At 41.9% G+C, this 26,700-nt stretch overlaps 1 protein-coding gene across 1 annotated transcript in view; it reads right to left on the minus strand.

The window, feature by feature from the left end:
• LOC147303774 (dolichyl-diphosphooligosaccharide--protein glycosyltransferase subunit STT3B-like) overlaps positions 1 to 15,539 on the minus strand; it is a 104,799-nt gene extending 89,260 nt beyond the window's left edge. The window contains exon 1 of the mRNA XM_086280777.1: positions 15,039 to 15,539. Within this exon, the coding sequence (XP_086136903.1) occupies positions 15,039 to 15,298 (260 nt within the window). The 5' untranslated portion in view covers positions 15,299 to 15,539. The remainder of the gene's footprint in view (positions 1 to 15,038) is intronic.
• Positions 15,540 to 26,700: the final 11,161 nt, after the last annotated feature.

Here is a 26,700-nt window from a genome sequence, read left to right on the forward strand (position 1 = left end):
CCACCCTGGACCCCCACCAATTCGCATACCGCCAGAACAGGAGCACAGAGGATGCAGTCTCCATCACACTGCACTCTGTCCTCTCACACCTGGACAACAACAACACATACGCCAGAATGCTGTTTATAGACTTCAGTTCAGCGTTCAATACAATCCACCCCTCACAACTCATCAGGAAACTGACAGACCTGGCCATCAGTTCCCTCATCTGCAAATGGTTACTGGACTTCCTGACCAACCGCCCCCAACATGTCCAGCTGGATAACCGCTGCTCATCTACAATCACGATGAACACCGGTGTACCACAAGGCTGTGTGATGAGCCCTTTCCTCTACTCCCTCTTCACCCACGACTGCAGACCTGCTGATGGTTCCAACACCATCATTAAGTTTGCAGATGACACCACGGTGATTGGCCTCATCAGTGACAACGATGAGGCCGCCTACAGGGAGGAGGTGGATCGTCTGGCTGAGTGGTGCGACAGAAACAACCTGCTGCTTAACACCGAGAAGACCAAGGAGCTCATCGTGGACTACAGGAGGAATGCTGACCCACATCCACCCATCCACATTAAGGGGATGGCTGTGGAGCGTGTGAGCAGCTTCAAGTTCCTGGGAGTCCACATCTCCGAGGATCTCACCTGGACGACCAACTGCTCCAAGCTGGTCAAGAAGGCTCACCAGCGCCTCTTCTTCTTGAGGACTGAGGAAGAACCACCTGTCCTCAGACATCCTGGTGAACTTCTATCGCTGCACCATCGAGAGCATCCTGACCAACTGTATAACAGTCTGGTACGGGAACTGCTCTACCTCGGACCGGAAGGCGTTGCAGAGGGTCGTGAAAACTGCCCAGCGCATCGCCGGAGCACTACTTCCTGCCATAAAAGACATCTGCAGGAAGCGGTGTGTCTGAAAAGGGCTGGGAAAATCATCAAAGACCCCAGTCACCCATCACATGGACTCTTCACCCTCCTGCCCTCTGGGAGGCGCTACAGGAGCCTCCGGACTAAGACCACCAGGTACCGGAACAGCTTCTTCCCCACAGCCGTCAGACTCCTGAACTCTGCCTCCTGACATCTGACCCACGTTAACACATGGACTGAACATACACACACCCACAATGGACAACTGTACCCTCAAACACACAATAATAACATGGACTGAACCACCACTTACAACCACTAGCACTTTATATAGCCTCTGTAGGAATTATATCTCACTTATCTTAACTGCACTACTGTATAGCTCTGTGTAAATAATCATTCTGTACATTTGATAATTTTTAATCCTACAACTGTTTACAACTTACATAGTTCCCATTTCTGTATAGCTGTATATCTCAGATTTCTGTAAAGTTATTTATTTCATATTCTGTATAGTTTTTCATATTTATATCCTGTTCATAGCCTGTACATAGCTTGTACTCACTACAGCCTGTGCATACTTAGTTATAGAATATTCACAACATACTTCATACCGTGTACATTATAACATACCATAATAGACCCATTTCTGTAATATACTCACATATCTATATTATTGCTAATATATATTGTAATATATCTATATCACTAAAGCACTTCTGGATGGATGCAAACTGCATTTCGTTGCCCTGTACCTGTGCAATGACAATAAAGTTGAATTCTATTCTATATACTTGTTTCCCTTCCCCCCTGTAAAAAGGTTAAAAGCTACCGATAATTCTATAATGCCTCACTAAAAATTCAAAGGAATGTCTCCAAAATCCAATATGTCTTAAGGCCGAAACAAACTGTTTATCTAATGGCCTGAAAGTGCACTGATGCCTGCTGTGAGTTGCCTGGAGCCACAATGAGTCATGCTATGCTCAAAGCACTTCTCAGACATTTTTAGCAGCAGGTTAGCTGCATAGGAACAATGGCCATAGCTTTCATGAGGGTAAACCTGCACTCAGCAAGCACTCGCATTACACTGTGCCTTCTGTCACTCCATTGAAAAGGTGGAAGGCAGGTCCTTGACAGAGTTTGCAGCTTTCAATGCCTAAAGAGAAACAACATTATCTGAGGGGCGCCTACAGGGTATTCTTTATGAATATGGAAACAAATACAACGGGCTTTCAACTGCAAAGGCAGTTTTTACAGTGATCTATTTAAACTATACATATAGCATGGCCTGGCTGAACAGACTAAAGGAACAACTCCATAGGTGAAATGACCTCTCATTTGATATTAAATGTAGATAATGGATTTTTAGAGGCCTTTAAATTTCTTGATGAATGTGTTTCACATGATTAATTTCAATCTTAGTTTCCCCGACTTGTCTTGTTCAGCAGAAATTTCACCTTTGCCGTGCAGACATCCAGGACTGTCATCTTTTCTTTTCTCTTTTTTTTTTTTTGAAGCTGGCAGAAAGAAGTTGAGCGGAGGACTAATCCATCTCTGACAACATGAGAGAAAAATCCAAAGTCTTCATCGTATCATTTATAAACTTGGACAAAGAAACAGACCTCAGACAATTAAATGTCTGGTTAGTACAGCACCAACTACAAAGAAAAATCTACCGCAAACATAATCAAACCGCTCAAAAGCATGGATCCTATTCTTAATAAAAGTCTTTACTGGTTCTTTTACTGAGCTGCCTGCATTCAACTCCAACGATCACGTAATCACACATCAGGCTCATTGCAGCATTTTTTGGCATAAAAATGTCACCTTGTTTCAGAGCCATGTGGCTCACCCAGGCTACCTGCCAGCTGATGAAATGACAGGCTTTTTTTGCAACCGGTCAGAGATTGACAACCTATTCCAGCTGTCACTCCGTCCTGCTTGAGACGCCTTCATTCGTCCATCTGCAGTTTCTCATTCTCTGCCCTGATCTCTCTTCCACCTGCTCCTCTATCAGTCCCAGCCTGGCTCTAGGCTGTTCTCTTGACTTGAAACAAAGCTGTGGCCTCAGACCACAGCGATCCATAATGTCACACCAGGTGAGCTTACCAGCAGCTAGGCTGTGACAATAAAGTCATCCGCTCTCAATGGGCCGAGGGGAATGAAAACAAACGAGCAGAACAATGGACACATCTGCACCAGAAAAACAAGAGATGGGGTGCTGCCAAAATGGAAAGATGCCCACTGGCGGCCTTACAGTGGGCAGAGTAGCAGTATACTGTGGCCTGCTCATAACACAAAACACATCCAGCAAATCGGTATTTATTCTGAATATTAAAAATTCTACTAGGAATTTCTGAATACAGCTATAATCCGCAGCTGTGTTTTCATCCCACTTTTGTCTTCGCTTTCTCTTAACACAAGCGAACGTGTCGGCTGATTAATATAAACTCCACAGCTCCCTGCGGCTGCAGTTGACTTTAATCACCTGGAAACCTAAAGTCTGGGGAAAAACAGAAACGGCAATACAGCTTCAACAACTCTCAGGTTAATCAATCCAAGGCAAATTGATTGGCAACACTTTTAACTGATTAATTCCCAAGTAATCTTTTCAGGTCACTGGTTTCCAGCCTCGCTATGTTTCAGAGTTTTACGACAGTCAAATCTAAATCAAACCTTGTAAAATAAATCAAATACACTTTTGTACTGTCAATCACAAAGATATATTGATATTCAGCTCACAAAGCTCAAGTCAGTCTAATTTCACATTGGTTTCAATTTAGGAAGTGAAACTCCACTTCCTGTTTCTTTTTTTATGGCATGGAAACCACAAACGGAAAAATACAACATTTCGACTTCACACAGCACTTAGATACCATTCTGCTTCTTATACACATTTAAAAAGAATATGCCCATCATACTGTCAGTGGGTTGTTAAGTGTTTAATAAACATTAGGTTTAGTCAGTACATCTCCAGGGCCTTTGTGAGACAACTATGCATACAAGTATAAATAGGTTGTATACAGTTAAGGTAAGCGTTATCTTAGGAAACCTGTATAGTTTAATTTCTGATCTAATAAACAGATCTCAAGTAAATTAAACTCCGCTTATCAAAAAAATCTTTTGGTGGATGGCCCAAACCTCTTTGGTTGGTGCCAGAATTCTTTTATACGAGAAGAAAAACCCAGATCTCCTAAAACTGCAAGTCTCCGTTACATTGTTCTCATTAGAAAGTACTAATTTCTTAAGAGCTATAGGAAGCAGATACACGGGCCCTTGGGGACCAACTTAAGTCTGAGGCCAGTGGCTTAGTCGAGGACAATAGCAGGAGTGCTTTAAATCCCAAAACATCCTCGTTGCTGAAGAAGGAAACCAAAGCACCCAGAACAAACCCATGTAAACCCAAGAGACGTGAAACCTCCAGAGTATATTAAAATTCTAAGGAGAGACGATATATTGAAAAACAACACAGGAGGAGAAACAAACAGCGGCCGTGTAACCCTTTATAGTAACTGCAATAAAATCAGAGACTTGATTCATTTTATTTACAGAGCGATCAAAAGACTGATGAGTGAGTCATACACCTGAGATGTAAAGATATGCTAGAAGCTTACATAAAACCTACCTTGAAACAAGGAAAATAAGCAAAAGACTTCAAATGAAGACAACAAAATCTGGACGACGCAGAACAAAAGGCATTTAAGACGTGCCAACCTGAGAGCTAGCCAATCCTCCAACAAGGGATTGAGCCAACAAGCACAATAAACAAAATTAAGCAGGGAAACGTGCACCCAAAACTCAATATAACATAACCAGCTCACGGAGTAGAAAGCCTGAACAACTACCACTTTTTATCACCTCGTTGTGGAGAAAACTACTTGACATTCGCAATAACCCTTTCTTTGGTATTTATTTGATTAAACCAGCTCTTAGCCATCTACCTAGCTTCCCTGCTGATGCTAAGCAGCAAGTTTCTAGGGACTTTCTGCAAAATGTTGGAGGGATTAAATTGAAAAGAGGAAAAATTACTCAAGAATAAGCTGAGTTGAGCTATTTGAACTATTCAGTAATGCTTCAGAGACTCTTTAAGCAGCCGATCTTATTAAATGGACTCTGGTGTAAGTAGTCTATCAGCTACAGAAGACATTCAATTTAACCTGAGGCAGAGGCCGACAAAATAATACATCAACCCTATCCTCCCCCTCCATAAAACCATACAGCACATATATTACACATGAACATGCACACAAACAAACTGATAAAGCAGTTATTTGGAACAATAAAATTTCTTTGGCTTCACCGCCAAAGCCTCCCTCTGTTTGAATGCCTGGCAGGCATTAATTTCTTCTCTCTCTTTCCGCCTCCTACTATCCTATCGCCGTTTCTCTCACTCCTCCTTTCTTCTCCTCTCTGTATGCAGGTGCGCTCGCCCACTGAGCTGCATGCTGACTCCTGTCAGTAAGAGGACAGGGATGTATGATAAGCACAGATCTTCTTTGTTCCCTACACCCAACTTCACCCTGAACCATCCAGAGTGCATCGAGGACCACTTCAAAGCCAAAGTGAAGGCGAAAAAGAATGCAGTAAGAGTGAGGCAACATTCGAGGCAGCATTGTCAGACTTGTTACCTTGTTTGTGGTTTGGTGCTGTGGATTATTTTCAGTCTGTCTTAACAAGCAGATATTAGGTTTCTTGCTTCAGTCGAACTCTACTCTTTTCCCCCTCGGGAGGAGCACTACTTTTATGCTGGTTCTGCGCAAGCATCACTATATACACCTGTTGGTCTCGCATTGTTTAGTCAAGTGCAAGAAACAATTCTCACTTGTCAAGCTCTTCACGAAGCTCTAAAAATAACAGAGGTGCCCCTATAAAAACTATTATTCCACAGACGGAAGGGTGAAGGCATTGCTCGACGGTTGTGCTGCTGAGCAAACTCAAAGCATGAAAACTTACTGCTGACCAGTTACTCAATTCGACCAATGTGTCTTCTCAACAAAAAGACTAAACAAAAGTGCGCCGGTATTCAACGAGTGCTCTCAATTACGGCCTTGCATCTGTTAAGCAGACACGTCTCTCGATCTGTTGCCCCCCTACTCCCCTCCTAGATGGATGGATACTCCAGCATGAGCGGTCACGGAACAACGATCGCGTCAGAGACTCCATGACAACGCCAAACAGCTGGATAAAAGATGGATCGACCACACATTTTCACTTTGCGTGACACACACCAAGCTGTTTATTGTCACATTGATCGTTTTTTAGAGCCGATTGCTAAACATTGTTTTCGCTTCCTTTCCCCTCAGTCACGTTTGTCTGGAGGCTTTGTGACCACAGTGTGAGCGTGTTTTATGATCACTAGCCTTTTCTTTCAAAAGAATGACAAAGAAGCGTACCCGTCTGTATCGCTCCTGCCCCCTCATATACTATGTGAATGTTTGTGGGCGAATTCAGCTGAAAGGTAGCATCTTACCAAGCACATAACCGTCTTCGGAGTTTGACAGATGTATTCGATCTATATTAGACAGGCTACTCTGGCAGCAACCGCAAATCTGCACAGTATGCTGCACTAAATGTTCCCACCAAAGCGAGCCTTTCAATTCTGATAAATAATCTGTAGTGCATTTGCCAGCACCTGAATAAATTTTTAACCAAAGAGAAGTCTTACCTTTTTTTAAACAATGTGGCCTGAAATTTATTAGACCGGCGGTCCAAAGGTGAACGAATGGCACAACACTGGAAACACTGCCATTTACATCTTTAAATGTTAAAAATTATAGAGTGCATAATCATACTCTTAGCCTCGAACAAGAAGCACAATGTCAAAGGACAATGCTCTTAAAATCTCATTAGCAAACGGCTGCCAAAATTTATAAGACTGTGGTTTAGAAAGCTAAGGCAGACGACAGGCTCAAGCTAATTTGTAATGAATAATAAACCAAGGCTCTTTTATACCGTGCCCTATATAAACAGGGGACTATGTTCAAACCTCTCTGACCATAGTGTAATTAAATGTAAAGTTAAACAAATACTTAACTGGCTTCACACGTCCTTTAAAAGCTGCTAACGTGTGGGTGAGTACAGCTCTGAATGTGAGGCAGGGGCAATTCATCACACTAACAAACTGAACTACCTCTCTCACAGTGCCATGACGCTCCACGAAGGGGTCTGCAAAGTCGTGTGTTCTCTGAAAAGCTGACGAGTGAAACCAGAGAGGTGGCGATCTTGCCAGTGCTTTCAAAAACAGCTAATGAGCAACACTGGCTAAAACATAGACGCTTACAGTTTGTCTATAAGAGGAGCACTAACACCATTGTCTTCAATACTCAATGCAATGCCTGCAGTACAATGGCTTAGCAGTATCAGTCACGTGGTGTCTTTGTGATAACTGCAAACTTGTTTGTTACCTATGCACTTAACACATCTTTCCTTTTATGCATACAGGCCAGGCTCGACTAAAAGCCATTAACACAGCCTCAGAACAAAGGGTATAAAGAAAGTAAATTCAAGTAGTCTCAGTTCTCAATCATGAACAGGCATTTAAAACAAATCCAAAACCTTGGTCTCTGTTAGAAGAAATAAAGATCCAAAATCAAATGACAACAGAAGACTGGGTTGTTTGTGTGACTTTCATTGTACTAGGCAGCGGCTACCCCAGGCCTGTTGCTGTTTCCTGCCAGGAGCAGCTCAGCGACACATGCCCCAGGTGCCCTGGAAGAGATCTGTCGCTTCCTGTCTTCACACATGGAGCGCTCCTCAGATTCGCAAACCTCGCTGCAATGCCTGACACTAGTCCGCTGGGAAGCCTTGCCTCCAAAACAGCACTTAATCATCAGAGGCTTGATATGAAGTCTCCTGACTGGGGAGAAAACAGAAAATGAAAGTTCTGTAAGGAAGAGGAAAAGAAACTCTTCCTGTGTCCTTTAGGTGCTGCGACATAACTTCAGCGCAAAGGTGGAATAGAAATATAGCAGCTAGCTTTGGCACTGGGGCATGCTGTAAAATACTAATACGCAGCTGTGGTCAACTCCAACCCGTTAACCAAGACTTAATGTAAGTCTTCCTTGTAAGTACCAAGCATAATATCAGGAAGGATGTGCTCCTTAGGGGAAAAAAATCCTGCTTCAGGTAACTGGACACCAAATCTGCGCTGAATATTTTATAATCTGCCGGACTGTTGGGGGTTTAAGCAAGAATCACAGCTCCAGCCAAGTGTCTGGTGGAAAGATCAGTCACAACTTATTCTCCATTTTCCCACACTACAGCATTAGCTCACATGTTGCTGTGCCAGCAGCTGCTGGCCTAATCTACTTTCAGATAAAAGTTTTGAAAAAGACAGAATTAAAGGAGGGTGAAAAACACTCAGCAAAGTCCATCATAGACCACATTATTAAAGCAATCAGAGACACTAAAACATCATTTCTGAGGTGTTAACTCATATCAGAGTGTTGTCTGAAACAGCAAAGGACTGTATAATGTATCTGTGAAACCGCTGACATTTCACACGTCTTGTTTTTCTATTAACACTCAAAAACAGGTCATAATCATTGGATGTTTTCCTCTGCATCTTACATCAAAGTCACTAGCACCCCCCCCAAAAAAGAAGATGGGAAAGATTCTGCATTGCTATCCAGCTGTCGTACTAATAGAGCCTCCAGTTTTGCAGGTTTCCAACGGCGATGATCAAGAACAAAGCTGACAAAGTGTTAAAATTTTAAGGATTTCTTTGGGGGGAGGGAGAGGAAGTCGTTTTGTACATTTTAAGCCCAGAAACAAGAGCACAGTGAAAAAGAGAATGTAGGCAAGTGTGATGAAATAACAGGAATATCCTTTAGAGCATGTTAGGCAGTTTTCCAATGGCTCCCATTTAAAAATCTTGTCTTGACCCGGTAACACTGCTTTAGTAAATGTGTGCACAGATTGCATGAATTCCACAGCAGGAGAAGGCACAAGCACAATCATCTCTCTCACCTTCACCTAAACATGACCCTTGCAAATTCAAACGTTTTTCAGCTGTAAGGATTTGTCGAACTGAAGTTATATGCAGATATGCAACTGGAGCTGAGCACACAGTATTTAACATTGCACTTTAAATACAGAGAAGATGTACTTTGTTTAGAGCTGAGAGATTCCTAATAAACTTAAACAATACGGACAGCCAGGCTGAAGATGACACTCCAAGGATAAGATTTAACCCACAACAAACAACCACTGACTACCAGCAAAACCCAGCTCTCAGCAGCCCGAGTTAATCCCAAGGAAGGCTCAGGCTGTCTTGTTCTCAATTTCATGATAAAAATTAATCTTCCCGCTATCAGTTACATTCATTTTGTCATGACAGGTCACCGTCTTCATTTTAATGACTCAAAAAAATCCCTGGCCTTATACTGAGCCAAGTCTGGAAGCAGCCAACTTGGGCTGCACTGCGTCTCACACACTCACACACACCCTCCCAGTTTGGCGGTCTATTTAATGTCCAGAACTTCCAATTTCTCTCTCTAACCTTTCACTGCAGTGCTGCCAGCCGGATATTCACTTATTACTCCCCACATTTATGCTTAACATATCTGTGGGCAGTGATGAGCTTGGAGCCTGGAAACCAGACTGACTATTTTGATGCTTTAATTAATCAATCATTTAATCTGAGTGTTATCTGACTGACATTACTGCATCTAAAAAGCAATGCTTGTGCTGAACTGGTAATCTGTACAACCCTGAGCTGAAGAATCTGAAAAAGTAGCACACCACCAGTGAGTATCAAATCTCTTTTCCGAACAGCTTCTGAAAACCCAATTAATTTAATTCACAAGCATGTGATGCAGGGAAAAAGTCCCCTTACAAAGCAAACCTTACAGCTACTCGCAAAAATTAGTTTGGTATTTTTATGCATGATAAAGCTACTTCTGGCTGTTCCCTTCTACACAAGGGGTCACATGTTTGGCGCTCTTCCTGATGGACTTCAGAGGGACTTGTGCCCCCCTCTCAGAACCGAACTGGTAATCGTTGGCTTGTTGGGTGAACGTGTAAAACGGCAAATTCTTCAAAGATCACCAACAACAATCTCACATGACCCTGTACTGCTGTAGCAGATTTATACTCGATTAAGGGGGGGGGGGGGGGGGGGGGGGGTTGCTGACAAAAAACAAAAAAAAGTGTAACGGTTAAATGTGAATTATGCAACTGGTGAATTTCTGTCTATGTAGACTGCAACACATGTGAGATTTTTGACAATTTACCAAAGCAAATTGCCGTATTACCCAAAACAGGTTGGATGCAATTGCCAACATGACCCCATTCAACCACAGACTGACTGCAGACTGCAACATTTATGGTAGGTTTTGTTGAGTGTCAGCAATCTCATTTTGCAGCTATGGACGAAATAAAGTGAGATAACTTCGTATTACTGGATAAAACAGGTGTTGGCAAAGTTTATCTTTAAGGACATACTATGCTGTTGAGAAAGAAAAGTGATAAATTGCAATTTATGTTACTGCAGTATATCAAAAAATTATTAAAAAATTAAATTAAATTAAAAAAAAAAAATCACAGTAATATTATATCCCAAGTATCTGAAGTGAACCCCGCCTCTAGTGGCTACCAGAGAGTCCATACATTAACCCCACTGAGAATCTGGGATGTGCTCGGACGTTATCAGTATAAGAGCTTCTCAGAAACACAATGTGACTCTAGATGACGATAAATGTTATGACATTCCATAAGCTTATTTTAAATACGTTGTTTTGTAGCTTAATGATAACTGAATATTTAAAACTCCAGACTACCCCTGTCATTTATACACACGACAGCACAGTGACACCGTTTCCTCACAGCAAAGAGGTCCTGGGGGTCCTGAATTCGATTCCATTACCTGGCCAGGGCAAAAGACTGTGGGAGGAAAGCTAGTGGGTTAGGTTAATTAGTAAATCTAAAATTCCCCATAGGTTTGAATGTGAATGAATGGTTGTCTGTCTCTATCTGGTAGCCCTGCAATAGACTGGCGACGCGTCCAGGGTGTAGCCTGCCTTTAGCCCTTCAGTAGCTGGGATGGGCTCCAGCCTCTGCGACCCTGACAAGGATAAGCGGAAGAGAACGGATGAATAATACTACATAAAAGGTGCTGGTCCACTGTTTGCGGCAATCAGCTGCCCCTCCAGTGACACTTCTCCTTGTCCTGTTCAGCAGCCTAGGCAAACAACAGATGAACGGCACTAGCCATCTAGGCTATGCCAGTCTCCTAATGTACTCCAGTTATTGTGAGCCAAATCATCATTTATCTTTATGTAAATGGGGTTAAGTGATTCTTTTGTTCTCTTGCTGACATAGTGCACCTTACCTTACTTTAGGAGAGAGAAGTTGGCCATTAGTAGCTACACACTGTGTCTGCACCTAGGCAGCCGTACTGTTCCATCTGTGCCACACAGCAGGCTGGCACCTATGTCCTCCACCCACCCTTGGAGTGTCCCAGCCATCAGGCTTTACACCTTTCTTGGCACGAACCCTAATTAGCTCAATCAATGGATGAAAATAAATAAATAAATGAATCCCACCTGAATGCCAACTAATCCCCCCTGATTTTTAAATAAACAAATATTAGGAAATTAAAATTAGCACAGCCAGATATAGCCGAACCACGGCAGCGACCCTTCTGCAAAAATCAGCACAGCTCAGAGCATTTGCATACTGCAGAATAAGCTTGACATTTGGGTGCTTGTAAATCCAATCTTGATTCTTCAAATTGCCAGCTTGTTTAACGTAATGGTTAGCTGCTGATAATTTGAAGCTCTGTGCAGAGGGGGGGAAAAAAACAATTAAAAACAATAAGCGCTTAGACAACAACGGACAACGGCACTGATGGTGTGTCTGGTGCTGACTTCCAATCAGCATCCAGTGTTCACACAGCTGGAAAAAACAAAACAAAAAACACACAATTTCTTTCTGTCACAAAAGTGAGAAAGTTATAGTGCTTGATGAAACATAATTACACAACTCTTTAAAAGATGACCAAACAAACATTAGTACATGTTTAAAAAGGACACTCAAAGTAAAAACCCAAGGGAGGGTCAGGTTTGTCGGATTGTTAGGAGTATGAATTATTAAGATGTCAGTCGGTTCTTGTTCAAAACATGACACAAGGGGAGGAGGACAATTTAGTATCAATGAACGGCTAACTGTAGATATTTTTTTTTTGATGCAAGTCTCCACTTTAATAAGGATACTGTGCATTATAAAATAAAAATAAAAACACTCCAATGCGACAGAATTTACAGTTTTACACATTTAAGCTGGCAACAGACGGTTGAAACGGTGCTTTGTTTTGTGTTGGGGGGACAAAAATTGAGAACAGATGCAGACTACTCGTTGCTGCGAGGGCTTTTTAAACTTCTGAATATCAAAGAATGTCTTTGCTTTCTTTCCTGTGACATGCTGCCAAAGACCTGTGCCATTCTTGCTCTGCAACTGTGGAAACGGGTGCCACATTATAGCTTTATACTGAGGCAAAACAGCTCCCACTGCTACTGTGAAATGCAGCACAGTACCATAGATAATATACTGTATCCAAAAGCTCTATGACTACCCCCCCAAACTTTAATCGGGAAATATGAAGGTTGTAAAAGCAGCTTCTAATGAGTGCAAGACACATGGGACTAGGGCTGGGCCATATTATACCGTTCACGGTAATACCGGTATAATGTTAGGCAACGATAGGAAAATGAAATATCGCGATAGAATGGGAGTAAAACGCGCATGCGCAGTGCCTTTGTTTTCATACGCACATGGCCGATTGTTGAGTGAAACAGATGAACCAGAATTGGTTTGTAAAAATGGTGCAACTTCAGTGATGTGGAACTGGTTTGGTGTTTGTCCGTCAGATACACGACAAAGCACATTTTTTTGCAGAACATGCAAGCGGCCGTTGTTATTGTCATATTTGTCGGACTAAGATGCTCTTAAATCTGGGAGTATTCTGGGTCCTAAACTCCGTATGCTTCAGGTCAAACAACACTGCAGCATCACTTAGAGTTAAAAACTGTCTAAATTCTTTCATCTTTAATAAAACGATCAGCATTGCTGCTTTACCAGGTGTAACTATAAAGTTTAACTTCCAGGCATCCATGAAAACAAAAGTTATTACATTTAACGGAGTTAGAAGTTAGCAGGAAGCTAGCGGAAGTTAGCTCGCTAGTTTCGCTAGTTACCTAAGCATGATATAGCATGTTCTGACGGAGAGATTTCTGAAAAAAAATCAAACGTGCAGCTCTGCTATCACTTCCAACATAAATGAAGACAGGAAACTAAACAGCATTGACGTTTGTAGGGTTACTGAAGTTGGGCTAGCTGGTATATAATGATGTGCTACGTGATCGCTAGCGACACAGCTATGTTAGCATAACATAAACAGTGAAGCTGGAGGACGAACACTAACACTTTTCCACTTATAAAAGTTAACGTGAAGGTTCTTCATGGTTAGAGACAAATGCAATCGCATGGCAGGATGCTGTAAACGGACCAAACTTCAGTCAGGAGAACAACTGAGATAATCCATCCACAATACGAGGTTAGTCATTAATATACTGCAACAACATGGGAATAGAGCAGCTGCCAGAGAATTCAACATTAATGAATCAATGGTACAGAAGTGGAGGAAGCAAGAAGAATGAGTTTAATAAAGTTTGATTTATCTGACTGCTTTGTTTCGCTTAATGTGCCTTATAATCCCGTGCACCTTATGGTCCGAAAAATGCGTACTGCACACTGCAGTTTAATGTTGCAAAGCACCTCTTTTTAACTTCAGTGGATATTATACATGGTTATGCTCAGGATATGTCAGCCCATTTCTACTGGAAATGCCTTTTGGTTAAACTTTCAGCAAGGAATTTGCATTTGCACTGTTACATTTTTATAAAGCTTTAATGTACATAAAAACCAGCTTCTTGTTTAAGTGAAAATAAATGGAAGGTTGTCTTTTTGCGCTAGTAATGTTGTGGAGTTGTATTTTGTCTCGCATCAATTATATCGTCGGTTATATCGTTATCGCAAATTTTCAAATATATATCGTGATAAATATTTTTGGCCATATCGCCCTGCTCTACATGGGACTACTCATTAACAGCGCTAAGGTCAGCCCTTTCAGCAAATTCCAGTCTGAGAAAAGGAGCAAGCTCATCTGAACCACGCAGAACCTCCCACAGCCATAAGCCTTGGCCCTTGGCTTTTAAATGCAATCAAGTTATCAACATAATTGAAGACGCAAGTGTCACCCTGAACTAGATGGAGCACCTGTCCTTGAAAATTAATAAATGGATGCATCAGTTCTGCTGCCTCGTTGAATGCCACACAATATAAGAGAGCAATGAGGGAATGACAGGGCAACCAGGCGGCCGCCTGTGAGCCCATGTGACATTGTTACAAAGCGGAATAATTCTCCATTGTGATGACAGACACGCCAGATCGGATCAGTTGGCTTCCGGGTTACAACCTGCTGTTACGAAAAGCACCGGCTGGAAGCTTGCAAGAGACCCTGATCATTCAAGATGTAGCGAAGAAACAATAAGACATGAGAAAACCAAACTACTTCAATCAAACACATCAATCAAGCACACGAGTAAAATAATCAGGCTGTTAACTATTTTACATTTTCACTGGTTAAAATGCAGATTTATTTATTTTTTTCTCTGCTCTTTCAATCCGAATAAAGTTCCTGCAGCTGAAGACTCAAGGCAGAGCTCACTGCAGCAAGTACACAAACCTACTGTTGGGTAACACACAACTGGACAACTGGTCAAACCAGACTAGTTAGCTAGCTCTTTATCATATTTAAATGTCAAGGTCCCGCAGATGGGCTGCACATTGGGCCACCGAGCCCGTATATACAAGTGTATGTGCCAGGGTCATTTGGGGGGGGGGGGCATGCTGTGTAATAACGAGCATGAGCCGCTAACGAACCACAGCACGAAATCAAAATTAAAGTTAAAGCTGAGCTGCATTCAAAAACTTAACACCGCTGCGATTGTGCTAACTTTATAAAGCGTAAAGCAAAGCAAGGAGATAAATAAATATACGTCGTGTTTAATTTAAAAAAAAAAATACCTCCCCTCTGTAGGGATTAAATTCTCAGTCTCTCATTTCCATTACAAGCAAGTGTAACCAGCGAACAGCAGACAGTAGTTAGCTAGCTTACCACGGGTCGAACTCGTGGATGATGCTCTCGAACCGGATCACCGCAAAAAGTCTGGAGCTGAATCCCGCCAGGCAGGCCAGAAAAAGAATGCTAAACGAGAGTAAAGACTGCCACCCAGCTGGCTGTGTCAGTCCGCCAGACAGGCCTCCTTTGCCCCCTCCTCCACCCGCGGCGCCGGGTCGACTGTTCCCGTGCACCGAGCCCCCGGCGTTGGTGGACGCTTTGTGCTTGCCGTCGCTGGCTGCGTGTTGCTCCGCCATTTCTGCGCGCAGTGTCGGCTGGATTTGCTCCTGCCCCGCTCCACGTCTTTCCCCCCGCTCCGTACTGTCGTATACTTCCCTATGCTGTGCCCACTTCTCTCAGGTATCCTATCATCTAACTCCTTCGGGTGTAAGGTATGATTTAATTTGGTATCGCTACTCCGGGAGACCGCAGTTACATCCCGAAACGCACACTCATGCGCCACATACCGAGGCTGCAACCGTCAATTCGCTTCACGATTGAACGCCGGCGGAGAGGGGCAGGAGGGATGCGAGAGGCGGGCTCTAGGACGCTCAGGCGACCTCTCACAGATCGACAGGTACGAAGGGGCGGGATTCTATGTATCTAGACCAATCAGAGAAACGAACCTTCTAATCCGACAGAAAGTTTTACCAATGAAAACGGAGCAAAATTATGGCTGCAACTGATTGAAATAGGGATTATCCTTATTATACTTTCGATAAAGTAAATCCGATAGTAACTATAAATCAAACTTTTATCACTATTTTTTTTTTACAGTTTTTAAGATAGCGAATAAGTTACAGAATGAGAGCGCACAAGGTTCTTAATCTTGAGGGAAGCGCTTTCGTGTACCTATGGGTATATAAGCAGGTGTGCGAAGATAAATTGTCTGTGCGACTGCAATATTTCTGTTGCCCTTGGATGTTGTGGACTGACGGTAGGGTGATAATACAGATTGATGTATCTCATCATTACTGTGTCCCCCAGCAAAGACAAGAACACAGCATTCATCATTCCCTTAAAATCGGGATGTACTTTCACAACTTGCCCCAAAGCCTTGAAAGACTATATTGAAATGAAACACGTTTTTTTTTTTAATATTTCAAATAAATCTTCAAGCTTTTTGTATTTTGTAAAATTTTTTTTTGATTGATTGTATACATTTATTTTGTACTTGGTGGTTTCAAATAACGATGAGACGGATGTAGGAAGTATTATTGATTTATCTGAGGTGTGATCCAGTCCCAAAGGAGAAAAATTATAGTCCAACAGCCCTCTTCGGTGTAATCTGATAGCAAAAAACGTTTTGTTTTTTTTCCGAACTTATTGTAGACCAAATAGATTTAACCCTGATAAGGATAAGTGGAAAATGATGGATGGATGGATTGACACCTGTTTTCAATACTTTTGAATTGGGCTGTTTAAACGGATGATGTATATTCTAATAGCATTAGCATCTTGACATCATAATTTTGAATTTATAAGATAGAACAAACAGCTAATACCCTACACTGGTTTGGAAATATCTCAAACTGGCCCAAATTCGCATACCTACTTTGCATCAGCACTGTTTACAGCTACCCTGTCCCCTGTGAGACGATCATTTTTGAAAACTCAAATGAAAAATTCATGTAAGAGAACAGGACTGAAGCTTGAGCCGGCTTAATGTGGCTGTGCATTCAGGCTGTCTGGTGGTGAGATGAGAAGGGGATAAGAGGGAGATGAAAAATACAGCTTTGGAGAGATGGGTAGATGGAAAGCTCATAATAAAGGAGAGTAAAAGGATGATTATGAAAATTGATGGGGGTCATCATAGAAAGCAGGTGGAGTGGCAGAAGTGGATAAGAGTTTGGAGTTCAGGAAGAGATCGTAGAGACTGAAAGAGAGACGCCATCAGCGTCTGAAGCTGGGATTCAGTGCCTAAATTCATTCACACACAAAGACTAAATGCAGACAGACGGCAGGAGTGTGATACATGTAAACACATGAAATCCCACGCACACATAACCGCATGCATATTGATGAAGCCGTCCTCTTGTAGGCGCACGACAGTGTGCTCATTCACACACATATGCGCCCAGCGTCTCGATCATTCGTTAAGGCCTGCTTATGCCATGAAAAACACTCTAACCCTTCACGCTTTCTATTCTACCTTAAGATTATGAATGGGTGACCTTTGAAAAGAAGAAATGGAGGCTGTGAAGATTTCTTCAATTGCATCTCTTGTCAAAAGGCCAAGCCCAGATGAAAACCAGCCAAAATAAGTGCTGTTGCCAGGCTAGAGCGGCTTTGCCTTCACCCTCTCTCCAGAGGCAGGCTTGACTGTTTCTGTTTGCTTTGTTTTTATTTTCCTTTTTTTTCTTCTCCCCACAGCATCACAGACTTGCAGAGTTTATGCACAGCATCCTTAGGTGTCTCCAGCTTTTAATTTTGCTAAAGGGCAGTTGTAAAGAAAAACCCCCAACCCTAAACCCTTAAATGCCTGCCATGGGTCAGTGAGTGAGGTGTCATAAATGATTAAGAGGATTATAATAACAGCATGCCAGTTTTTGGTTTTCTGAAAATGTTACAAGTAAATCCTGTAAGCCAGAAATATTTATCATGTCATAGAGGCGGAGTATTGATTAGCCTAAACAATTTGTCTGGAGATACCTATCAATATCACATCTCTGTCTCCTTTTGTGACTCAGTGAAAAGAGAAGAAAACAACTCCTTTATTAGATGTCCCCGATGAGAGCAAAGTTGCTGCCCGCTTTTTAAAAAGTAGCCTCCCATCTAATACATGCATTATATGTGAGGTCCAGTTAGGAGCGAGCCTGGAGTCAAAAACTGACGTCACAAAGCCTGACCAGATTCCTGATACTCTGGGGATTTGATAAGGAAAGAGAGAATTATAGATCGATCTGTTATCTATACCTGCTGCTTCCTATTGAGGGTCATTACTGGAGGCTGGAGCCATTCCCAAGATACAATCGTTTGAAGGAAGGAAAACAACTAGATTGATTACCAATCCTTCTTTCAGGGATAGCAGGACCATACAAATTCATACACCCATTACTCTCCAATAACCAGCTTCATGTCTTTCCAAGACTGAATGACAACTCAACACCAAGTTTTCTTGTTGCTCTGTTTTCTCTCATTTCTTTTCATTTAGCCGACTTGGCACTCCTCTTAACTAATTACCTTGTGCATCATCTATGTGTAAAATGGGTAAATCCATCATGTACATTCCATTTGCTCATTATGAGCAGAAACACAAGATTCAGACATTTCATTCAGGAAGCTTTGAAACTTTACCTGTTATACTGTAATCCATTATAGCGGGATGATTAGCCAGCACCACTGCACTCTCAGAGCTGCAGTGAATTGAGAGTACTTAAAACAACCACTTACTGTTCCAATAAGGTGCAGCATCCAACTGTTAGGAGCTGTGGCAAGGAGAGAGTTGGGCTGTCTGTTTTAATGCTCTTTAAAAAAGAATTTGATGGTCACGTTAATCGAAAAAAAAAAAAAAGCCTGGGTATTGAAGGCTCTCCATGAGTTAAATTACATCTTCAGTCTTTCAAGTGTTAATGAGAAATCAGAGGAGGAGAAATATAGCAGAAGCAATGACCTGAGTCAACTTCTACTTGATGGTGTGTGCTCTGTGACCAAGTGCACGGGGGTTACCGGCATGGCCTCATCAGTGACACACCATTTCACACTGAGCACGCCTCATTTCTCCACAGGGGGCCACGGAGAGGTAGTTAAATGCACCGGATGTGGACACAGCTCCCTCGGTCCCCACTGAACACACTCGGATGATACTGGGCAACTGCACGACGCGCTCATCTCGGCACCGATGGGAGGAGTGTTTACATGGCTTTGGCATTACTTGGCTATTCAAATATGTGCCTGTGCACACGCCAGATAAATATGAAATAGTGCAATAAGCTTCTATATTTTGCAACAGAATATAGAACAATCTGTTATCCCAGAGATCAGAGAGCTTTTGCTCAATTTATTATGCTGCATCTGCAGCAAGATGGTATTGTATTCAGCGCGTTCATCTGCCATTTTCCAGTGTGTGTGAAAAGTTTTCTCCCCCCAAGAGGCTGTGAAGCTTCAGAGACAATGGCAAGTCTTTTGTATTTTGCTTACAAAAATACTTGAATTGAATCCATGTAGAAAAACAAAACAATCAATGCAATAATATTTCTTTGTATCTTTATTCATTCAGTGTATCATTTTAAGGACTTATAAGCTTTTATTTGTTACAATTACTCCATGAAATGACAAAATAATTAGGCAATTATAAAATATATATAAATATAAAAACCTGTGTGGGTATGCGTAAAGCAGGCTCCACACAAAAATGAGTAAAAGAAGAACAGTCACTCAATTTTTTTTTTTAACTAAGAATAACTCTGGAAAGCATATCAGCAGAGAAAATTGTCTGAAAACATTCACAGTTCACCACATTCATCAAGATTGATTCTGACTTGTCGACACGGCTGAAAGTGCCTGCAGTGATGCTTCAAATTTTATATAAAAATCTATATAAGAAAGTTTCAATTGATGGAGCACGAAAAGAGAGAGTAAGATGGAGAAAGAGTAAGAGAGGGAGAGAGAAGCAGATATTGAGAAATAGGGACAACCGAAATACTTACCTGAGCTCAACAGAGATATCAGCTGTCTGCAGGCAGAATGTCAGAGTCTGAGAAGTTGGCTTGCACTACTTCCTCTTCAGAATAACACGCGCCTTATCAACATTTCCCTGACTTTGGTGTGGTTCGTGAAGCCTCCGCATGCTGTCTATTGAGAAGACATGGCGCTCAGATATGAGAAATGTAATGCGTAAGAAACGGCTGGAACCTGGCCTGACATTATCCCAGCAGGAGAGAGAGAGAGAGAGAAATATATGACTCACGTGCTGAAAATTGAAGTACGTCTCCCAATTTCCACAGCTGCCTCTGCTTGACAAATGACCCTTCTTTCACTTTCCTGAGCGGCCGACATGAGCTGTCTCAATTCAGAACACAACATATTTATTTGCTACTGCTTCAGTGACATCCCCGACAACCCTCCCGTGGCAAAATTACAATGGTGGCATTCAAAATAAGATGGGCAGATACACAAGCCACCTCGCTGGCATGTTTCTGCTGCATTCACATGTGAGTTAGAGAGAAAAGGTATATATGCTCATCAAAAGCAATAGATTATGATTTTTTTTGTTGTTGTTTTGCTTAAATTCCAAGAAAGCATCTGCCTGAAATACTCCTTCTCATGCCAGGACTCTCAAGCCACTGTAACACCAAACACCAAACGTTATAAACAGTAAAATGTCGCTTGTGCTCTTTTTGCTTTGTATAATGAGAAAATCTTTTACATTAAAAGCTAGCTCTGGTCTATTTTCTGTCCAAATAGCACTTTACACAGGCTGCTCAATACCAAGTGGCCCCTTGGTCAGGGGTATGCTTCTCTCCGCTGCGCTTATATCCAATCGATCCGTCTCCTGGTTGCCCTCGATCGGTCATCTGACAGCACACAATTCACACCTTTCAAATAAAGTTAAACTTAGCTTGGCTTTCCAGTGAAGATGGGAGAGGTGGGACAAGGTGGGAGTAGAGGAGAGGCTGCAGGATGGAAAAGAGAGAGGACAGAAGACAGCCAGCTCTGTGCCAGATCATTACTGCTCCTCTGTTGTTGCTCGTGTGTCGCATGAAGCCAGAGTAATTCAGGTCAGTATAATGTCTGGAGCTCAGCGTTTCTTAAAGTTCAAACTTGTGTCTCCAAGCACCTCTAAACCTTCCTAATTAACATCTTTTGTCTCTCTTTTTTAAACTCCATACACAATCAAAAGTCGGTTCCCTGCTCTCCTACAATCCACTGCTGATAAAAGAAAATGAGGGCAAAAGTGCAATTTGCTTCCTTTTCTTCCTTTTTTATATCTCATGTCAACTTTGGTTGACCCCTGGGCACAGCTTTGAGGGCTATTTAACAATGAGCGATCGCTGTCATTGCATTCTTGCCTGCCATGGGACATAAACTAAAAAGGCAGCACAACCAGTAAATTGTTTATAAACAGATAAATGAATATGGTGCACAGATAAACTGAGCCAAATTAGTCCCAGATCATCATCACGTCATGTGTGTAAATAGGAGATGATTGATGTGGGGAATTAAGTTGACTGGTGCTGTCCTTGTAGACTCAAATGACCAAATCATTTAAGCTTTTGTTGGAGAGGAACTATTACACCTTCATTTCAAACATGTTTGTCCTCCACTGGGTTTCTTTCTTTCCCTTTCTTTTTTCTTTTTTGTTATTGAGTACTCTGAGAGGCTTACAGCTGAGCACATAATGACACAATAGTTCATTCAGGCATAAGGAAATTAAAGTAAGATCAGAACTATCAAGTACACTGCCACGGGATAAAAATATCTAAGAGGACAGGAGGGGTAATGGCCTCTAATACAGCAGTGGTCTCATCTGTAAATCTCTGGGCTTGAGCTGCCAGCTGCTCTTATCTTACCAGGCACATCATCCGCTGGACAAGCGCTGCATACAACTGTGACTGTGTGAAAGTTGTTTGAAGAATGTGCCTCCTTCTTTTGGCAATCGCAAAGCTGCATGCTACACAGAACAGCTTTATAATATGCTGGAGAAGAAGAAAAAATAAACCGAAAACTCCAAAAACAAATCAGGGGCTGTAAAAGCCTGGGTCGGTGGAGAACATGACCTGTGACGATAACCGGACCCACACGAAGCCGGCGGAGAAAGCGATATCTGATGGAGGAGTAATTTGTCTTCCTTGTCATCGCCTTACTAGGGCTTAAAATATTGTTTATAGCACTCAGCAACCAACGCACTCCCCAGCAGCTTTGATTGATGTATGAGGTGTCGCCATGGCAACCGGCATGTGGGAATGATAAGTGACTTTGGCAGGAGAGCATCTCCTTCTGGATGATTAAGACCACCTAAGGGTTCTGTGAGCTTTGTGTGTGTGTTTGTATATAGAAGGGTGATGAGCTCTACGTGGATAACCACCCTTGTCTGCTGTTGCCACCCACTCAAAGGGTTAATCGGATTAGGAAGTATGATGACTGAGCAGGTGACAAGGATCCATATGGTGGCACAGGTATGGAGTTTAACTGACATTAATAGAGGGCTGCAGAGTGCTGCTTCAAGCTTCTATTTCCTGATACTTCTTGACAGGCAGTGATGGAAAAAATAGAGAGAGAGAGACAGAACAGAGGGCGTGAAACAGGCAGGGAGAAAATTTAAGCAATGTTTGCCAAAAGCAAACTGTTTAAATGCAATTAGCTCTCATCGGGAAGTAAAATGACTCTAGTGTTTGGTGACTTGTTGGTTCCACTGAGTATGAGTCTTGGTAATGGAAAGACCTGTCACATCTTGAGCTCAGCACCCCCTCATTTTCCCAGTGCAGTGCTCCCATGTTTTGCCCTCAAAGCACAAATGTAAGCTCACTGGATCCTGCAGCTCAGCCACTCCAATCCAGTTGACTGCTGAAGGCACAAGCGAGGCCTTTGTACGGCGTTTGCAGTAGAACCACCACTCCCTCTCCTGGTGAAAAGACAAAATGCAGATATCCGGCGTATTTAGGTTAATATTATTCTGTTGTGTTGCTGCTGGTGAAGTAAATAAGTGCTCAAGCTCCCACGATGCCTTAAAGAAAACAAACGCTACAGTAATATCACAGACCTGGTGATAGCAGGAGGCGATAATAATTATGAAAGTTGAACACACAAATAAAAGTTTGAAAAAAGTATATTGCTGCTAAATTCATTTGCAAGTTACAGCAATGCAAACTACCATAAGAGGATTAAACATAACAGGATTATTTCTGATTCTACGTGTGCCTCATGATTCATAAGTAATTGCTTTACCCTTGTCCCACACTGTTAGCCAGAACGCACCTCAGAGTATAGACCAGGGATGCCAAAGTCATTTTACATGGTGGACCTCATACAGCCCACTTTCAACCTGAATGGCAGAGACCGATGAAACTCCCCTTTCTGTCAGTGTAAAAAAGTTTAACTGCACATTTAATCCCTGAGATACCTTAATATAAAGAAAAGAAGTGCAATTTCCACAGCATGACTCAGTTTTTCTGTATGAATAAGAAATGCTACTCTACTAAATGAAAGCAATCTGTTTCCATGACTGTTTGGCTTTAATTGCAGGAAGTAAATATTTAAAACGGCAGAAGCTTATTGCCTGGATTGCCCTGTAATAATACAACAGAAAGATTTTTTTAATTCAGAGAAAATTTGGGATGGTTTCTGTTATTTAGTTGTTGATCTATTGGTTAATTACTTTGGTGTAGTTTGAAAGGCAATGGGGAGGTCCTTAGTAGCAGGAAAAGCTGTAAAACACATGAAAATATAGTTAAAAGTCCGCCTTTACATTTATCATAGCTGTTCAGTGGGAAATGTCCAATTTTGGGCCCTGGGCCTTATGTTTGACACACCTGGTATAGAGCTTTCCCAGAGGATCTGTGCTCTATGGCTCCTGCAGTAAGATAGTAAAAGCTCATTTGAATTTGCTTTGGGAATGAAGACATTATTCTTTCAGTCACAGTTTAAAAAAAGAGGAAGACATTTAGAAGCTTTCACTTTCTTTAAATATGTATCTCCCTCTTGAGAACTGGGCTTCACTGCTGCAGGAAAATTGGCGTCACATAATTTGATTGTGAAAAATGAAGAGAAAGGTTAGTTTTGACACCCCTGTGGTAATCCATTTATAATGCAGAATTATAAATCATTTATCATCACCCCCCTCTTCGGCAGTGTCCAATATGTCTGTGTGCCAGCCCACACCCAGAGTGCCTGTGGCATAGTTTATGTAAATAGAGCATGTAAACTGTCGCAAGGGTGCTGGAAACCTCCCTGTGAGATAAAAACTAGCCTAGCATAGCAGAAAAATCACTTACTGTTCCCCAGTGCATTTGTTTAAGTTCATGCTCTTTCAGTAACAGTGCTTCAGTGTTGATTAATGTGTTTTCAGTGAGGCCAATTTTGACATAATACATATAAGAATCACCAGCTCTTACACAGCTTGTTAGAAGAGAGCTAAATAACATACACGCGCATACCACTTGATCCCCCCCTTCAGTAGATTATTATCTCAGTGTGACACTAATTTATAATTTAGTTTAATTAATCAGTTTTTCCAAAATGCATTCTGGGATTCATAGAAGAATTAAAAGCAGCCACCTGCAGACAGCTGGACAGAGAAACAGGCAAATAGTGGCAGAGGCAGGTAGGCAGAGATCCACAGACAGACACGTGTTCCAGTCTGAGTCAGCTTCGGGCTGAGGATAAAAGGCTCGTCAAACACTGCAGACACGCCATGCCAAACACAGTGCGGGCCTCCTGATTCCCTTATCTTTTGCCTTAACCAGTGCAGACACCACCAGTGTAAAAGTATCAAGCATTATCTGTCAGTCAGCAGAGAACTGGCACTCAGTGTAATCATGAATTTAAGATGAAACATTTTCTGTGCTTAAATTAATGAGCGCTTGTCAACACCAGCACGCTGTGGATCCTGTATACTGCTGGATCTGATATCATCAGGACATAAACTGTTTAAAGCCTGAGATTACTTGATGGGCAAAAGGGATCATGATTTTTGAGAGCTTGTCATCCTTCAGAAGCTAAGTGCTCCGGCAATAAATTCGATTATATCGTTCCACAGTAAAAAAGTACTTTAGTGCATCTAATGTATGGCACTGAGAACCATTTCTCTCATTTCTTAGAGGGGAAAAGATGAAAAAAAGAGGAGAAGCTGACAAACACAGGACCTAATTGTAACAATAAAGTTATATAACTATCCTGAAATAACTGCAAATGCTAAACATGTCTCGATGTTAACAATCCAACATATGAATACTTCTTTTTTTTATTTCAACTGAGCATGCTGGGTGATGGACATCAGTTTTAGTAGGATCAAGATTAGCAGTACTTATTCACTGGCTACTTTATTAGGCATATCATACAGGATAGATCCCCTTTTTGTCTTCAGAACTCTTTTAATTCTCTGTTCCACACATCCAACAAGGTGCTGGAAACATTACACAGAGATTTTGGTCTATATCTGTGTGATAGCATTGCACATTTATCTATTTATCTGCACATTCATGATGAGAATCTCTTGTTCCACCACATCCCAAAGTTGCTCAGTTGGATTGAGATCTAGTGATATTGGAGCCCAAACATGACAGTGAACTCGCTGAACTGATGTTTAAGAAATCAGTTTGAGATGATTTGAACTTTGTGACATGGAGCATTATCGTGCTGGCAGCAGCCATGAGAACATGGGTACACTGTGGTCATAAAGGGTAACCTACACCACTAAATGCAGCTGTCTACCTAACAGTATAATGGGGCCAAAGTAAAATAACATCCACACCATGCCTTCCTATCAGCTCAAATCAGTGTGTCCACTCTCCTCTGACCTGTGGCATAAACAAGGCATTTTCACTCAGAAAACTGCTGCTCACTAGATATTTTGTTTTTCAGACTTTTCCTGTAAACCCCAGAGATGTTTGTGTGAGAAAATCCCAGCAGATCAGCAGTTTCTAAAATACTCAGATCAGCCCCTCTAAAACAAACAACCACGCCACATTTAGAGTCACTTTAATGCTCTTTCTTCCTATTTCTGATGCTTCGTTTAAACTTCAGCAGGTCATCTTGATCATCTCTACATGCCTAAATGCATTCATTTGGTGCCATTTGTGTTTGTGTGATAAGATATTTGTGTTTATATACAGTTGTCCAGTCAAACACGTGTACCTAGCATATTTTCCAGTGTGTGTTACCTTCATTTAAGGCTAGAAAAGTACCATTAATAGTTTTTGATTGTATTTTTTTTTTTTTTTTTTGGCCTGTCCCGTTTGGCTCTTTTGCCATCAGAATTGTTGTCTAAAGGCAAAGAAAGATGCCCAACGGATTTACTTTACCAAACTGACCATCCCAGCCTTGCCGTAATGGTCCATTTGATTCACCTTTTATTGTTTATTTTATTTTCACTTACTGAATACGGGACAGACTTGACTGGGGGAAAGAAGGGGAGAAAGAAAGAGGGAAAGAGAAACAGCTGAGAAGAGGGACGGGGGAGAAGGGCAAAAGACAAAAACCAACAGAACGGGCAGAGAAAAAAAAATGCATATATCAATCACCTGGGTCACCTGCTGAGAAAGAAAAAAGAAAGCAAGCAGAAGAGAACAAGAGTAATAGAATAAACAACATCACAATGATATATGGGAATATGACAGTAAATACTAAATATTAAACATTATTGTGCAGCACATAAGATCAACAGAACACAGTGTGCTTTGAGGTAGGAGCCAAAAAGGGTGTAGTTTGTGGGTGTGATCACCCGTGTGTACACCTGTGAGCATGGACGCGCTTGTTTTTTGTTTTTTTAAAAGGTTCCTTCATGTAATAATCTGCTAGAGGGTGTGGGGGGGCCACAGCCCCGTCCTCCAGGGCGTGAAGCAGGTATGGAGGAGATCAAAACTCCAGACATCCAGAGGCCCCCAGAACACAAGAGACCAAGGAAGACCAAAAGAGGGGCAGCCGCGCCACTGTCCCGGAAAGAGCTGAGGAGAGTCCCAGATGAGGGCTCACTCAGCAGCCGCGGAGCAGAAGCCAGGGG

The sequence above is a fragment of the Aulonocara sp. 'chitande type north' Nkhata Bay genome, linkage group LG22 (assembly GCF_057382095.1).
Source record: "Aulonocara sp. 'chitande type north' Nkhata Bay isolate Kocher_YH1m ecotype deep benthic linkage group LG22, A_spYH_male_GT1.1, whole genome shotgun sequence".
Classification (NCBI taxonomy): Eukaryota; Metazoa; Chordata; class Actinopteri; order Cichliformes; family Cichlidae; genus Aulonocara; species Aulonocara sp. 'chitande type north' Nkhata Bay.